This window comes from Phasianus colchicus, chromosome 1 (genome assembly GCF_987193195.1).
Source record: "Phasianus colchicus chromosome 1, bPhaCol1.hap1.1, whole genome shotgun sequence".
Lineage (NCBI taxonomy): Eukaryota > Metazoa > Chordata > Aves > Galliformes > Phasianidae > Phasianus > Phasianus colchicus.
This window is the reverse complement of record NC_143436.1, coordinates 173,887,942-173,906,303: the sequence shown is the minus strand read 5'-3', so window position 1 is coordinate 173,906,303 and position 18,362 is coordinate 173,887,942. Positions and strand designations below refer to the sequence as shown.

Here is an 18,362-nt window from a genome sequence, read left to right as displayed (position 1 = left end):
GTGTTCCTTACCTGCACAAGTACATGAGAACATTAAGAGTCAACATTTACAATGCCCTTTTTAATGTATTTAAACAGCCTTTTAATCTAAAATATGAGTAATACTCACAGTAAGCGCGCAGCCTCATGATCTGAATTCCTACAGGCAGCATTAAACCCACTCATTCTATTTTTGTTTTCCTTACACAGCAAAGTTGGCAAGAAGAAAATTTCAAGACCTCCTCCTAGATTGGTTTTAATTTTGGTCTGAGCTCATAAAGCTGTTAAACACTTCTGAAAGTCCCACCATCTTCTTCAAAACTCTCAGTGTCTTACAAGTAACTGATTCTCTCTCTTCTTTCAGAGCACAAACAGCATCAGTTCCTTGTAAATATAAATAACAAATAAATTATACCCATTAAAAACTGTACTGTTTCTAAAATAGCGTATGCACAGAATCTTTCCTTCTCTGAGAAGCCATTAATAATTTAACTAGGAGGGTCTACTAAATGCTGGCCACTGATGTGTTACGTGATCAGATTACAGTTGTGCCTTTGTGCTCCTTTTCTGAAAATTAAATTATATTCTAAAAGTTTCAAGAACCTTGAGGTCAAAATAAAGTCGGACCTGAGCTGTATGTTTTCAATAGAGAAAGATATTTTAAACAAAATTAAATTATTTGCATGAAAATCCTGCTTCTCCAGCATTAAAAATGGAAAGGGCAATTACAGCACACCTATTTGATCAATTCCCCAGCTCTCAGGAACAACCAAACAAGGCATGAAGCGTGCCAAAAACTTACAAAATTTTCCAAAATCAAGAAGTAATTTTTTTTTTTTTTTTGGTGGAAAAAGCAATCAGACCACACAGAAGAGCCTCCTTCCTATCACATTACACCCAGTAACTTCGTACACGTACCGAGTGTCCAAGCACCACCTATGTTAAATTTCACAGGCCACGACTTAAACTCCTTTTAACAGAGCAAAATTTTAGAGATACAAATCAACCTGACTGTGGGAGGGAAAGCATTCAAACTTGGTTATGGTCTGACTTTTGGGCAGTCCTATGTAGACCCAGGAGCTGAAGACAGTGACCCTTGTGGGTCCCTTCCAACTCAGGATATTCTATGATTCTCCTCAATACTTAGCAGCAATATGGGCCTTCTGACTCACATAGCCAATTACAACCTTGATTCCTACCACTTTCTTCTGACTAGTCCGAGGCAGCAAGGTGCCATTGTGATGGTGCCCAACAACTGTATGCACACCCCAGGGCCCACCAGCACAGATGACACATGGGACTTACTCCACTTCTTGGCATTGGCATTGGTGGACAATTCCACTGTTGGTCTCATAAAATAATTCACAATACTGAAGAGAACAGCCTTCCCTCCAAGTTACATTCTAACAAATAATCCTAGGAGAGCTTTACCCTCTTATCCTTACAATAAATTACTTCTCCTGGCTCAGAGCTTTAAGATTTTATTGCTTTTTAAGTTAGTGTTGAAAGATTTAATCACAGATTTGCTAGATTTAACCACTCAACCCAAGGTTTCCCAGAACTTCCATGCTCCAACAAGAGTTACAAGAGAAGTTCCCTGCGATGAACTACTGGGGAAAAAAAAGGATTTACTATGGATTTCCTCCCAGTAATCATTCATAGCTTGAGTTTAGCAATAAAGAAATCCATCATCATGTGTCTCCAGCACCATCTGGGAGACCAGGCTTTTGGCAGACAAAAATGGAGCAGCAATTGCCCAGCAGCACAAGAAATCAATGGCTTCCCTGCACAGAGGGAGCAACAGGCTGCTCCCACTGGCACAGGTCATTGATTTCCCTTTCTGCCAGCAAAGCTGCTTTGCGCACTCAGGGAACAAAGTCTCCACTACATCACAATGATGCACACGCCCTCTGAGAGACCCTGCCCCTACTAATGCAGCAGGCAGCAAGTGATACAATTTGAGCAAGACAGAAAGGGAAGAACTGTGGAGACACCTGCCTCTGGGTAGAGCAGTTAGGCACTGATGTTACAGGCTGAAAGGTAGCTAATAAACGCCCAGTTTGAGGCTGGGTTTTGGGCTGTGACATAGATAACAAATGCCCCACTATACTGCTGATCTAAACTCATTTCAAATCCCTGGACTTGAAAAGAAAATGACATGTCTGTCAGGAAAACCTGACCTTCCCTTCCTGCCCAGTAACAGAACAGTACTATTTATTTCTAGCAATTAGAGCTGTGAAACAGATTTGATAGATCTTAAGTACAGTCATATAGGGGAGTCTGGAATACATGACAGTCATGTCATCAAGACAGTTGTATCTCAACATAAGTTGAGAGCTTCCCCTGAAACACATTTTACCTTTGCCGCAAGTAAGCATTTTGCCCCAGGTCTGAGTTCCCAGAGAAGCCACAGTAATGGGATCATTAAAAGCATGTACGCAGTCATCAAGAACAGAACAAGGCTGTCTGTAAATGGTGTCAGAGGTTACCAGTATAAAACAGCAGATGGAATGGATTTCTGGTCAGTCCAGACTTGGCTCTGATTTGAACCAGTGCTCTGAATAAGCAGCTTGTCCACTAACAGCCATCTCTCGGATCAGAGGGTACTGCTGTACTTGTTTCCAGAGCTGTGCCCACATATTGACCCCAGTAGCCATATACATGTGAAGCTCACCAATGGATCTAGCTGGCAGAGTATTTACCTGAACCAAGATTGTTTTGCAAGCCATCTGCTGATAGCTACACTGTTAGCTGTATCTAGGCTCAGTTATTCACAGATAATCTGTAAAGCAGTTAAAGTAGAAATACCTTAGTTTCTCTAGCAGTTCTTCAGTGAGCCCATTTGCTCACTCTGCCCACATTCTATACCTATATCATGTTCTCAGATTAAAAGGTTACATTTGAAAATTTAACTATGTTCCTTATTTCTCTAGAGTCATCACTGCTCTAAATCAATTCAGGTCATGCTGAAATTAGCCTTGTCCTTCATGACGTTAACAGCTTCTCCAGTTTTGCTATAATTAATAAATGTTCGTAGATAAATTACAAATAAAGTGAAAGACAAAAAGAAGTAGGATTAGAGTTTAATATTTTTTTCCTTGTCTCTTCCACCCTGAGTTCAATAAGAAGCCTCTCAAAAAATCTCACCATACCCCAGCACAATTTAATTAGTCAGCAGAGACACTGCTTGAAGGGATTTCATTGAACACGTTACCTACAAGAGAGTCCTTAACAGATACAGGCACCGTGGTTAACTCTCTCTTTTTCTGTGACAGGGAAAAATCTCACATTTTGTAAGGTTTTCAGCTTTCTCTCTGTTAAAGAGAGATTCAATTTGGCCATTCTGGAAAGCAGTAGGTCTGGATTTAGCATGGTGGGATGTGTCTCCTCACGTTTCGATGGTACAGCTTATGGAAAGGCAAATATAGTGACTCAAAACTGAAAGTTAACAGAATAAGATTTTTTAAAACAACATCCTTCATCCCAAGCTTGCAGAATGCATAGCCAAAACCACATCATACTTTTGACTGTCAGATTTAGAGCTATTATTTAATCACAAACAGCAAGACCATCATTGAAGCCAATAAATGCTTTACAGTATGTTCTTGAACTGATCACAGATCTTACATAATAAACAGTAGAAGACTTGATTCCAGATTCCCACCAGAGAAAAGTAATTTTCTACTTAAATACTATTATGTTCCTTTGGAAAATTGCCTTTTCTTTATGTTGAAAATGATTATGAGGAAAATTCTTACCTGTTTTCCATCTAGTGTATACAAGCGTTTAACGACTCCCGAATCAAGCTTGATGGCATCAGTTATATCAGTAAGAACCTGTTCAAATGAATGTGCTGTCTTCTTGTTAAGCAGAATCCGGACTGCCTTCCGTGGTTTCACTCCACTTCTGATGATTGTGACTAGTTTAGGCCTAATGAAATCCTTATTCTCTTTTGTATCTGGAGTACCTCCTTTAGCAGTGGCAAGAGACGGCACTGAACGAGAAGTAGAAGTTGTCTTAACATTCACTGACCAGTTTGGGTTTACATTCTTCGTGTACTCCAGCTTCTTGAAGGGCTCTATTGAACCACACACATAGCTTTCCCCTGCAGAAACAAAAGTGCCAGACCAGCAAGTCAGATTGGAGAGAGGGAAAAAAAAAAAATTAAACATTTACTGTTATCACTCTTGATCTACAGTGTGTAAGGCATTGATATTATCCCTCTTCTGCTGCTACAGACTAAGGTATCTTTTAAAAGACACTCATCAGCTGATCATTAAGTAAAGAAAATGCTGTTATGAACTGCTTGAGAGTAGTGGTTTTCTCTTCAGAAAGCACTACCAAAGTGGGGACTACTACCATCTATAAGCAGTGTTCATATCTAATCACCTGTCCAGCTCCAGTCCATTTTCACAGTAGTCCACCAGCCCTCATGCTTCCAAGCAAAACAGCATGCCCCAAACACTTCAGAGGAAATAGTATGCAACATTATCAGAAACTATAGGTTATACATTACTTTCAGAAAAAAGTAGGTGAAAACATCACAGGAAATTTTTCACATTTGATTATTTGAAGCTTTAAGTAACATAAAACTAGATTATGTGTACTCAAATCTTTTTATATTATTCTGTTGACTCAAGGTATTATAAAGGGGAAAAAGAAGGAACAGGAATTACAGAGCTCCCCTCCCACCACAGTGGGAACCACAGCTTAAAGAAAACCATGGTTTAAGGAAAAGACTTGGCTATAGTTCAGATTTCTATTGGAACATTATCTACAATGAAGTATTTTCAGCATTTCCACGTGCACATTTTCTGGCTACATTATGGTTCCCCAGAAACAGCTTCAGCACGTCTTTATTCCTTAATCCATTTCAGCTGCAGGCTGTTGTGAAAAAGGCACCCATTTGTGTGCTCCCAACCTCTCCCTTGTGCTTGTCTGAGAGACTGCAGTGCCAGATGCACTAGGTAAGCTGGACCAGCTTATTGATCTGATGGCACAGGCCAACAAAGACAATACTTTAACACTGCAACAAACTGATCCTGCACACACTCTGGTTGCAGGAGAGAAAAAAATGCAACAACAACAAAAAACACATTAAACAACATTAGAACAAGCAAGACCACACCTTCTGGCAACATGTAGTCAAACTGGATTACAAATAAAGCAAAATCCTATCCTGAACGATACCACAGAAACATCTGAGATGTTTCAATTCTTCCAAGTTCAATAGTTCAGAAAAGATATTTATGTTTGCAGCTTATCCCAAGGTATCAAAAAAAAAAAAAAAAAAAAAAAGAACAAAATGTGGTGAGATGTACCTCCAATGGCAAACAGCACAACAGCACAGAAGAACCAAAGCCCCTCTACACACCAGAAAACAGACTTTTCTTTACTATGAAAGTAGTGAGGTGCTGGAACAGGCTGCCCAGAGAGGTTGTGGATGCCCCATCCCTAGAGGTGTTCAAGGCCAGATTGGATGGGACCCTGGGCAGCCTGATCTAGTATTAAATGGGGAGGTTGGTGGCCATGCCTGTGGCAGGGGGGTTGGAGATTCATGATCCTTGAAGTCCCTTCCAACCCAGGTCATTCTTGTGTGATTTTTGAAGGATCCTTACCCCTAAGTAAAGAGGATTCACTGTTTAATTATTGCAAAGAAGAATTTAGTTTTTGTTGTAGTTGCCAAAAGGTTTCAGGACCCTCAACTCCCCAGACAGTGCAGTGCACAACAATTCAAAGAATGCCAGCAGATACATAAAATTACCTCGGTTAAAACTGGGAAGGGAACATGAAGGGGAACTTTCCTAAGATTTCAGGATGCAAAAGAGCTCCCAGTCTTGTACTAGCAGAGTTGGCATGATGCTTAACGGTGAAACTGCAATAGCATGCTGCACAGTGATTACCAGAAAGCTAGCTGAAGGACTCCAAGAAAAGACCAAGGAACTCGGAGAAACATGTGAAGATGGACTACTGAGCAGAAAAGAGAAATAGAATGGGAGATGAAACATTCCAAAGTTTGCTAGTCATTGTTTAACTTCAACTTTATCTGCATTTTGCAGAAACATCTTAAGTGTTAAGAAAGAAATCTAAGACAGAGTACTTACACTAACCTTAAGACAAAGGCCCTTTCTTCTAACCATGACAGAAAATGATATATATCTGCTAACAGCAGAACAAAAATACTTAGCAGCACTAATGATCCAGTAGCAATCAAACAAGACATGTTCTTTTATCCAAGTCCCAGTCCAATATTTTTAGCACTAGCTATTCATTACTGCATGGACAGGATTCACCCACAACAACTTCTTATCTTTACAAATAGTTAATTGTATAAAACAATAATATTTTGTACAGGAAAAAAGTTAAAGGATCCTGCTATGATATGAATAGGATTGTCATCAATATGATAGTAACTGCTGCATAAAATACTTTGCAAAAGTGAAAAAAAAAAAATCACAGATCTTCTAGAAATTTTCACTTTCTTGAAAGGACAGCATTCCACATAATTTCTAGTATCTTCTTTATGTCAAGGTTAGGAGGCTTCTTCATAATGTATAACAGCATGTCAGCTCTTAGCTACAAAACTAATTCTGTGTAAATGACCATAAAACACTTGTTGAAGCTGTGGGATTGTTTTAACATCAGACTGTTTTCCCCTTCTTCATTTCCAACCAAGCTATATTACACCAATAAGATATCTGCACCCAAGGGAAAAATATCCTTTTCCCTTGAAGAGGCTCAAGTTTAGATACAGAATGTCTTAGAGATTGAGTATCCAAACCATTGTAAGATTAAATATCAGTAGTAATAGCTATTTTACACAAGAAAAAAGATTGAGACCTTTCCCATCACACTGCAACTTAAGATTGCTTAAGCCTCCAAGACTCTGCCTGAAGCATAAGAAAACTTGTGGTAAGTTGGCCTGGGACTGCAGCTGTCATTTGTGGGTATTCCTAAGGGTAGGACCTGGCAGAAAACAAACTGAATAGGAAATAACCCATAGTCTAAAAAGTATCTCATCTCAAATTGAGTAAATTATGGTTTATGGTGATATTCAACAAACTTTGAGTACTCTTGATCCTTGGAATTCTTAAGTACAAGCTTAAATTTCCTGAAGTTAGGACTCATGTTGATGGGAGCGAGAAATTTCAATGTCTAGATTAAGATCCTTTAGCATTCGTGCTGCTTACATATAGAGGAAACAGCAATATAAAGGGCAAAAAGTCTCCACCTTAGTTTTCATCCTCTCTTCAGAGCTACCTAAAGAAGAGGTTTCCTAGTGGACACCAGTCCAACGAAGCAAATTTGTGCATTTACTATTGCTTCTTCCAAAGTCTGTCCCGGTGCTGTAATGTGAAGCCTGGGAGGTCTGTGGTTCAACAGCCTGAACTGGAGTCTGGAAAAAAGTAGGCTTGCTGTAGTTAAGAGAAGACTAAAACTAATCAAGTGATAATGCATTTATTTATTTTAAATTTTTTTGTAACCTTTGGCTACTGTTGCTACAGGCAACAGCCTCACCACAGTTGAACCGCTAGAGCCATTAAACACTGAAGGATATTCTCATAGGTCACAAAAGAACTTCCTAATGTGCTTCATGTAATAAAATTATATGTATGTATACATAAACATAAGTATTACATATACAAATAAACGGACACAAGGTGGCTGCAGAAGAGACGCTGAATTACTGTCTGTAAGCACTGATACAAGTGTTTGATCTTCTCTTTGGTATTTGGACATTAGCAGTTAATTTTGTAGTAATGAGAATATTAGCAAACTGGAGAAAGACCAGTCTTAAAAAGGATGAGTCACTGTGCTTTTCTGTGCTAAAGGCAACCCAGCCTAAAATGGCTTCATACAGAAGCCAGTAGGTCATAGGTGGAAACCCTGGAGAAAGAACAGAACCACGGAATCAGAAAACACTCCACTCATTAGACAGCATGACTGTCAATTTATTGAATAACTTATTGATTCCTTTAAAAGAGCAAAAACTATGAAAAAGAATTGGGTTTGTAAGGAATTGTTGGCTTGGAAAATAGAAGGCTTCAGGGAGACCTCATTGTGACCTTCCAATATTTGAAGGGAGCATATAAACAGGAAGGGGAACAGCTTTTTACAAGGGTGGACAGTGATAGGACATAGGAATGGTTTTAAAGTGAGACAGGGGAGGTTTAGGTTAGATATTAGGAGGAAGTTTTTCACCCAGAGGGTGGTGACGCACTGGAACAGGTTGCCCAAGGAGGCTGTGGATGCCCCATCCCTGGAGGCATTCAAGGCCAGGCTGGATGTGGCTCTGGGCAGCCTGGTCTGGTGGTTGGCGACCCTGCACATAGCAGGGGGGTTGAAACTAAATGATCATTGTGGTCCTTTTCAACCTAGGCCATTCTTTGATTCTATGAAAAGAAAATTCATGTACAAGACAATCAGCAGGGCAAACTGCAGCAATTGTACTCTTTTGCAGTGAGACATCCCAGTGAAGATGCTTAGTGCAGCAGTCATTCACTGCACTTTGTTTCCCAGTGAACTGGACAACAGACAGTTTAAGAGAACAGGGAAGGGGACCAGTACCCCCAGCACAGAGCACAACAGGTACTTCTTCACTTCCATTTCCTTGGTTCTGTATAAGCAAAAGACAGGAAGAATCTCTCAGGGGATGTGACAAGGAATTCAGACTATCCCCCATCATGAAGAGCTGAATGCACAAGGAAGATGACCTGAACCAAATAAATTACTACTAAATGCTCCCAGATGTGTTAGTTCAGAGAGCAATAACCTACTTAAACTATATTAGTGCTGCCTTGTCTTTTTTCAGTATCTGAAAAAATGCAACACTGCAAATGAGACGGGGCATCGGCAGGAAATGTACCTCATCTGCCCATATTCACCTACCAATCAGACGCACCAAGAAACTTTAAATCAGGTCTCCTCAGATTGTTTGAAGGACTTTTTTGGCACATAGATATTTTTGCTCAGTCTGGCATTAAAAAAAATAAAAATCTTTTTTTCCTCTTTGTGATCTAAAGGAAAAAATAAAGACATATTTCCATCCCATTTTGCCCCCCTCCTCCCTCCAATTTCCTCAGTCTTGCTACAAACAAAATAACTCTTGTACACACTCCAAAAAAAATGACCAATTCCTCCAATAATTTGTTTAGGAAGACAAAATGTGGATCAACTGGCTAACAGACTAACCTTCACAAATTCATGAAATAAAATAATCAAATAGTGCCAAAACAACCCTCAATCATTTGCAGAACAGGATTATTCAGCTGTTTGTTTATTAAACAATGTAAGGATTGAGGACATTTCTACCACAGGATCCAGTCCAAGTTTTACCCATTTTGATAGCGCTGGATCAAGTCTATGGCAAATATCCAATATAAATGCAATCTTACAAATGTCCACATAAATTCAGCTCTACAAACATGTAAAGATACTTCACTATTATTATTTTGATTGTCTATGCACATAAACCTTTCAATTCCCAGCCACTAAGGTAGGCAAAAAGGACACAGGATTAGCTCCAGAGTACATTGCAGATCAGGTCAGTCAGCTCCTACAGGATGACCAGGCTGGGCTTCTCACCAGCACAGCTGGAAGCAGGCAGCAGAGTTAATGAGGTGGCAGCAGCAACAGGCATAAGAGCAGAAAGCAGAGATGTGAGAAATGAGGTAACAATGAAAGCTACAAGACTCACATCCAAAGTAGTCAGGAAGTCTCCCATTGCCCACTACCTCAGCTAGGAAATACTGCTTTTTGAACCTCCACAGGAAGCTGGAAAGCTGTGTTTGAAGCATCAAATGCAAACTGCCTGTCTGCTCTACCTGCCAGGCCTTTCCCTCAAACCTTACATTATTCATCAACTTCTCTGCCACTCCAGTGAGATTTCTAACTTCTAAGAATCTTTAGCCAGTGACAGGCATTACCAGATTTCCAACCAGGTACATTTGTGTTCTTTCAAACTGTTCCTTCAATTAGGATCACAGCCACAAGATAAACCTTCAAGAGACTGTCATTTTTGTTTTTCAGATTATCACTGAAAATTATTTTTATAATTACATCTACACAACTCATGCAAATCTTTACAATAGTTTAGCAGCACACCCAATACTGGCATGTGACGTTATTGTTTCCCAGTACTCTTTCAGTTATCTTGTGGTTTGAGGCTTTTTGGTGAGTCTTTGCCAGTGCTCTGCTGCAGGCTTCATCTTTTGTGGTAGGTATTGTGGAAACTTCAAACAATTGATTCTGGTTCATACCCAAGGCTCTGAGGTAATATTATAATTAAAATTAATGAGAAAGGGATGCAGTTCCAGCTATGGATTGATTCTGTGGTCTTTGTTTCACAAAGGAGGACCCCAAGAGTAAAAACTGTAAGTAATACTCTGTGTTTCAAATGTATCCTGCTCATACTCATCTATTGCTGTTCTTATTACCTTCTTCAGTGGTAGTTTCTTGGGGAAAGAAACATCAGTGCACCTCCATTTGCAGCTTTCAGGATAATACACTTCTGGAAATTCAGCGGAATTCAGTCTTTTCCTTAGACTTTGTTTTCAGCTACACAGTTCAGCCTTAAAAGCAGCTTCTAGATTCTATTGTTTTTCCATGCTCTGATTACTTGCTATACCTAAAGAGTGAAGTCATTTTACATTCTGAAACCATTTTGTAAAGGTAAGAGCCCTGAACATCAGGTCTAACAAAAAGAAGCTAACCTAAATCCATTTTAATCCTAATGTTTATCTTAATGTTTAAATCTTAAATCCACATTCTTCACCTCATCTAAGGCGAGAGAAGCTGCAGAGCATGCAAAACTTTTTACAACAGTAGTTATCCCTTGTAATCAAAGTCCAGCAAAGCTCAAACACCTCAAGTCTTTAAAAAAACAAACCCTCCTCCCCTCCCCCACATACACACACACACACAAAAAAAAAAAGACTTTGGAGAGTCATTAGTTTAAAGTAAAAGTTGGATCTGTCCATGCACCTCAGAATAACATACAGCACTAGTATATTCTCATACTGGTTCAGAGTTGCATGCAGGATAGATAAATACTACTGAAGCAATACAGCTCCTTTACACAGTCTTGGCTCCTTTGGGATCATCCTTCATGCAGTTCTATAGATTTAGCTCCAGGATGAGAGGCAGTGGCTGCTGACTTGTTTTCCCTAGGAGCTTCTCTTTGTTCACCCTCCCATAGGTAGGTAAAGGTAAAAGTAGAGTATCTGTCTCACAGGCAGAAATGTCAATCTCCAAATCAAGGCTTTACATATTTACCCTACAATGCTAACAGCAACTCAGTACCCACTAAAATACACTAAGAAATAAAGACCAGTATTTAAATTCCTAACACTCTCATGAAATTAATTCATATAGTAAGGGAATAGCCTCATCATGAAGAAAGTAACACATTGTACTTGAACAGATTGAGCACAAATTTCATTTGACAAGAGGAAGAAAAAATTAAGCAATTTTCCAGCTATTTAAACACAAAGCACAGCTTCAAGCTAATTAATGCTTTACCAGCCTAGCCAAACTCTAATAAATTTGTACGGTAGATTGGAAGTAGCTTCCATAAAAACCACCACCAAGCTAATATGTGAACCTGTGCTGTGAAGTATAGCTTTATGAGGGAATCAGAACAAAATAAACCATCTTACACTTCTATACAAACAGACAAGAAGCTCTATTTCAGATGGAATACAGATACAGCTCATCACTCACATGCAAAAATTAACTTCTGTAAATTCCAGTGTCAACAGCACAATAAGATACTCCAACATGAATTGTACAAAGGAAGAGAGGATGTATTCATTGCAAAAGTAAGGAATTAAGTCCCACGGAACAAAGGAATACCAAAGCCCTTCTTTAAAATGAAACTTAACTGGTACCATTATTCATTTTGACTGATTTGTAAGTCAGAGTATTATTCTCTAGGATGCTAAAATAAACCAATTTTATAGGCTCATAAAATCATAGAATGGTTTGGGTTGGAAGGGGCCTCAAAGATCATCTAGTTCCAACACCCCCCGCCACACACAGAGTTGCCAACCACTAAATCAGGCACTAGATCAGGTTGCCCGGGTCCCCATCCAACCTGGCCTTGAACACCTTCAGGGACGGGGCACACACAGGTTCACTGGGCAGCCTGTGCCAGTAACTCACCACTCTCTTCAGTGAAAAATTTCCCACTAACATATAATCTATATCTTTCCTGTTTTAGTCTAAAACCATTCATCCTTGTCCTATCACAATCAGATCATGTAAAAAAAAAAAAAAAAAAACAATCTCTTCCTGCTTATAAGCTCCCTTCAAGCACTGGAGGGTCACAATGAGGTCTCCCCAGAGTCTTCTCCTTTCCAGGCTGAACAAGCCCAGCTCCCTCAGCCTGTCTTCATAGCGGAGGTACTCCATCCCTCTGATCATCTTTGTGGCCCTCCACCAGACCCTCTCCAAAAGCACCACATCTTTCTTGTGCCAGCAGGCCTTGACCTGGATACACAGTACTCCAGATGGAGCCTCAAAAAGGCAGAGTAGAGAGGGACAATCATCTTCTTCACTCTGCTGGCCTCCCTTCTTTTGATGCAGCCCAGGATAACTCTTGGACTTCCAGGCTGCAAGCATGCACTGCTAGTTCACATTGAGTTTTTCATCTACCAGGACCCCTAAGTCCTTCTTGGCAGAGCTGCTCTCAATGACGTGCTGAATTTATTTTGCAATTAAATTCTTTCTTTCGAAACAGCTGGTTATGACTGGCACCAGAGGCTGTGCAAATCCACATTAACATCAATGATACTTGCTTCTTGATGAGCAAATGAATCAAATAAGCACAATATACAAATACTATTTTTAAACAGACGTTGATTAACATCAGTCTTTCCTTCCAGCAATTGATTTTCTCCACCAATTAGATACCACCCTCACAAATATATTTCTAACTCTGGCCTGAAATTCATAGCATGGGTCTTAAGACCGGTTTCCTTTCAAATTTTGCTAAAACTGTGGTCCTAAACTCAAAAAACTCTTACTCACATAGGCAATCCCATATTCCAGCTTTCCCTTTGATCATCTTCATGTTGTTCTCTACTCTGCTTTTTAGGAAGGGAGGATTATCAAGTATACTCTCATCTCAAAACTTCTGCTTAAGAAGCTTTCCTCTGCTATGATATCCAAAGGATGCAACCGAACAGTAATTGAACACTACTCAGAAGATCTGCTCCTTTGATGGCAACCTTACTCAGCATTACCCCTTTCTTCTTCCCTTCACAAGTCTGTGTCCTTCTAATCCTTTCATTATATCCTGACACTGCAAATTCTTTCATTCTATGCTAAAGATGAAAATAGTGAAGAAATTACAAACTCTGTTACAACTCTAAATTGGCTCCCCAGCAGCTGTGTGTCCATGCACTAGCTTAAAAGTTTGCCCAAGGCACCCTGAGGCCAAGGCAACATGGAAGCAACAAGAAAACCACAGTTATTTGGCCTTTATTTGCTTTGAACACAGCAAGAATCTGCACTTTTGACTTTACTGATAAAAACACCAGCTCCATTATGCCTACATACTAGTTAAATGCTTCCAGGCCTTCCACATTTTCATGTTTTATACTAAAAGCTACTGTCTACAAACATGAAAAAAAAAAACCCACTGCAAGCCAGAAGGACTTAAGACACAGTGGATCAGGAAAGAAAACAAAAAAACAAAAAAAGAACTTTTTCCTCCTGTCCTGTTTCACTCTATTTAAATCATCCACACCTGCTAAACCATAGCTACAACATTAGTCTCAGAAAGGCTGTCCACACTGTGACTGAAGGGAACTTTATTTACCGCATATTTATTTGTAGAGAAATGTTAGAGAGTTGACTTTACTGTAAAGGTGAAAATATCCACTGACAAAACTTACAGAAGTGGGCACCATGGACCTTGTTGTGTATAGCTAAATTCTCATAGCTATTTTTCAACATGCAAGTTCAGAAGAAGGAGCAGATGTGGCTTTCAAGATCTATGGCTATGAACACCAGGCTAAAAAAAGGGAAAGCTTTCACACTTCCAACAAGAGGGAAATAAGTAGCAAAGCAAGTATATTTCAAGGCACAATGTAAGAAATCCACAGTCCTAGTTACAAAACTGAAGATCCTTTCTCCATTAGATCCCTTCTCCATTACCTGCTTGGAGAAGACTTAATAGATAAGACAAACACTGACTCAAGCAAAACTTTACAATTCCAATTCTTGTCGCTTACCTTCTACTAGCTGGTCCAAGGAGGAAATCTTTTTGGAGCCATCAATTGTGTAGATTGTTCTCACTCCCTGGGGCAGATTCACATTGTCAGACAGAGTTCGGGTCAGATCAGCCAGCAGAGCTTCAAAAGATCTAAACCGGTCAGGGGAGATGGCATATACAATCCCTTTGAAATACCGGTCTCCATTACGATAGAAACGAACTTTCTTGGCTTTCTTCTCAGAACTCAGGGTCTGTAGAGTACGGGTTCGATAAAAGCTGCAGTGGGCACTGTGGGTAGGGCTGGGCAAACCATTTACCCGGGACCCTCGGCCATACCGCTGCGCTTTATCACGCTCATCAAAATGCTCCAGCTCCATATCTCTCCCAAATGACATCTTGAAGTTCAATCTAAGGGATATACAAGTAAAGAGGTTGAACAACTTACACATCTTATGGGAGCTCACCTTCATACATCATGTTATATACAAGACAGATACAGATGACTACTTTCCAGACTAAGAAAAATGCTTGAATGAAGCCATGCTACGTTCACATGTTCATTTTACAGTCCTCCTGACATGCCATAAAAACTGGTTTATAAGTTAGGCTTTTATATGCCACAGAAATACCACTCCGGTAACCAATTGCTAGGCGTACACAAACATTAAAGTTTATTCAGTAAGAGCTCTGAAAATGAGGTGACAAAGTGGAGCTACTGGAAAAGAACAAATGGGTCAGCTTTCTACCTTTTCTTCATCTTATATTCAGGTGATACTTGAGTCCACTCTACCTTCTAGACCATTCGACCCCACTATATTGTTTGTTCCACCCATGATCTCAAAAGGTGTCACTTCAAAACACAGTAATTGCCCAGTGCTTGGCAACAAGTAAGAGCTTCTCAGAGGAACAGACATTGGAGGTTGGTGATTAGAATCAGAACTGTCAATACTAGTAATGTGACTTGGTGGGTCAAGCCCACTGTTAAAATGTTTTTGCTCATTCCAACCATTTATTTCAGTGGTCTTTGTGCAAACATTTTGCATACTCCGAATCAACAGAAGTGCTCAAACATCATGAAATAAAGAAAAAATAACAATAATAAAAGAAAGGAGGAGTCACCAAGCTAGTATTATTCAAAGGACAAGCTGCTTCTGTGCTTAACAATACTTCTTGAAAATTCTGTGTAAGTCCTAGCACTAGCATTCAAGTTGCTGGCTGGCAACAGCTTCTCTTGCCAAGAAGACTATCACTGGAGTGATAAATTCAGTGTTGATGAGCAAACTAGCAATTAGCATCACCCATGCTTGACAGCAGCAAAGAGCTCTCTGTTCTGGCCAAAATGGGCCCAACTGTTCAATATAAGTTCACATAAAGGGAAGTTCACTCTTTCAGAAGTGAAATCAAGGAGGCATTTACCTGCTTTTTTATGAGTGACACAAGACTAAATACTACAGATTGCACATGAACCTTCATAAATAATTTTTAAGTATGAACAAATTTAGAACAACCAAAAGATTATTAGGTTAGAAACACTTTTATTTGAGTCACCTAAATTTGCCAGTTCCCTGCAGAACAGCAAAGCACACTAAGTTTATTTATAGTGCAGATACACAGACCTAATTCAGAAGTGGTCTCTCTCATTGATTTCCAGTAAAAAGAAAAGAAAGAAAAAAAAAAACAACCTGCAAGCCCAAGCTTCGTTTAAACCACTCATAATTCTATGTCCTTTAAAAACAGAAAAACCCAGACTGCTGCAAAGTAGTAGCAGCAAACAGTAAGAGAAAATACAGAAAGAATTACAGATGCTCTAAGCTTACACAAGCTTGCACTAAACAGGGATTATAGAGCTGGACTTTGTTGCTGCAAAACTATAGGGAATGTGCTCCACAACTTCTCTGAGCTGTTCACGTGCTTGACCAGAGCCAGCACCTAAAGCAACCACTGTGAGCATAGGGTCTTGAAAATTACTTAGCCAAGCTGGGGACAGCTTGCTACTTACTCTGCTATGTACACACTGCATCATGTGCTCATGTATAAGGGCAAGATTTATACCTGCAACACTTTCAAAGCTACCAATAGCACACGTGTGTATATATACACATACACACACAATATGTATGCATGCATATACATAAAATGTGCATGTATATAGGCACAGGAAAATTTACTGTGTGTGGTGTTTGTGCATATATATATACATACGTGTACATATATGTACAAACACAAAACCATACAGTTATAAATATGAATATATATATAGGCAGGAAAATAATTCCCCTCATCAGTACATATGCACCACTCCAACTCACAGGACAAGGAATTCACCATGGCATTTCACTGACAGTTCCCCGAGTTAAATACTAAATATGATTTAATGGCCACAGCTTAGGATTGAGACTACATGCCATGATGTTTCTAAGTTGTTTTACTCCATTTTTAATGGCAGCAAGAAGCTGTTAGTCGTACACGATCTCAGAACTCACAATTCAAAACCTGTATCTGGGAAGCAACGGCAATGATGGGAGAAACGGATTTTCCTTAGGGCTGCCGTTTCATTTGCTCAATTCACCTCGTACACGCACAAAATAGAAGGAAAAATAAGTTACACCAAGATACAGTTTTTTAAAAAGACTCTCAGCTCAAATAATTAGGGAGTATGGGGGAGAGAAGTGTGAGCCGCTGCCCTTCCTTCCGCACGCTTTAATCGATAATGGCTGTAATTCCCAATTACGTCCTTCAGAACAGAAATCGAGCTCCTGGAACGACTCGGCGCCGCTAATTACGGCAAAGCGTGTGCAAGCCACAAGGTCGGAGCAGACAAAGAAATTCTAAATAATCGGCTCCGATGTCTCAGCGCTGTGCACGGACGGATATACGGGAACAGAGGGACACACCCGAGCACAGCGCCGTGCCCGGCACTCACAGCACCGAGCCGAAGCAGCACCCAATGCAGGTGTGGCGCTTCCAGCCGTGGTGCCACACGCAGGCACGCGGCGCAACGCACACCACGCTCCGATCCCACCGACCGCGGACCCGCCAGCCGTCACCTCGAGGATGAGGAGAGACCGAGCGCAAAAAGGAGCGCACGTACAGACAGATACACACGGACACGAGCGGTAGCAGCTTAACAAACACAGATGCCCCGCAGCGCTGGAGAAAAACGCGTGTGAAACGCGCTGAGGAAACCTCGTGAGAGGCACGGAACACCCAGCCCTGCCGCAACGTCAGCCCCCGCTGACAGAAGCGCCGCCGGCCGCGCTGCCCCGGCGCCGGGCAGCACCTGACGCGCTCCCCAGCGCCGCTGCCCGCGATGCCGCCCGAGCGCCGCGCCGCAACGAGCGGAGGCCGCCGCCCCACACAATGGGCACAGGTGCACCGCGCCGCGGCGGGCGCCCGACCGACGGCCGCGCCCCAAACGGCCGCCCCGCCGCAGCCCCCGGCCCTTACCTGCTGTCCGCAGCCCGGCGAGAGCTTCTCTCCCTCGGAGCTGCCGGCGGGGCGAGCCGGGAAGGCGGCGGCGGCGGCCCGAGCTGGGAAGCGGCTGAGGAGCGGCAGCTCCCTCCCTGCCCCCCCCGGCGACCACCCGGCTGCGATCGCAGGAGCTGCCGCAGAAAGCGGCTCGGATGCCTTTGTTACGCCTCCCCCGGCTGCAGAGCGCTGCTGGGGAGCCCGAGCTGCAGCTGCTTCGCCTTTCTGCCGCCGCTGCCGATTGCAGTGATTTGCATTAGCCCGGCCCTCATTGAAATGCGGCTCTTCACACCAGCCTCTCCCGGCGCTCTCTCCAGAGGGCGGCACCGCCGTCCTCTCCCCCTCTCTCTCACTCCCTCCCTTCCCCGGGCGCTGCGGGGCCGGCCGGGCCTCGCTGAGGTGCTCGCTTACGCGCCCGCCCTGAGGAGGTTTGTGCCCGCCGCCTCCCTCGCCCCCAGGGAATTCTAGGGGTGAGAGCCGTGTCCCCTCATGGGCATCTCCAAAAGGGTTGCCAGATCCCGAAGTGCTGAGAGCCCACGCAGTCACTGGAGCCCTGTAACCAGGACCTGTGTGCTCCAGGGCGGGTCGGTGTGGAATTTGGGCGCTAACTTTGGAGCTTGGCTTCCTCACGCTACTTGCGGCTTTGCTGGCTGATCCCAGAGGTGAAGCACCTCCACAGATCCTACGGTTCTTATGTT

At 41.8% G+C, this 18,362-nt stretch overlaps 1 protein-coding gene across 4 annotated transcripts in view; it reads right to left on the bottom strand.

The window, feature by feature from the left end:
* DCLK1 (doublecortin like kinase 1) overlaps positions 1–17,954 on the bottom strand; it is a 231,611-nt gene extending 213,657 nt beyond the window's left edge. Inside the window, exons 1-4 of one of the 4 annotated variants that reach the window (XM_090133092.1) lie at positions 17,777–17,901; positions 17,644–17,683; positions 14,216–14,604; positions 3,737–4,083 (exon numbers count right to left, since the gene is read on the bottom strand). In XM_090133092.1, coding sequence (XP_089989218.1) covers positions 3,737–4,083; positions 14,216–14,591 — 723 coding nt within the window. In that variant the 5' untranslated portion in view covers positions 14,592–14,604; positions 17,644–17,683; positions 17,777–17,901. Of the gene's footprint in view, positions 1–3,736; positions 4,084–14,215; positions 14,605–17,643 lie in introns of all 4 variants that reach the window. The other 3 variants (XM_090133104.1, XM_031615845.2, XM_031615843.2) reach the window with 3 other exon arrangements.
* Positions 17,955–18,362: the final 408 nt, after the last annotated feature.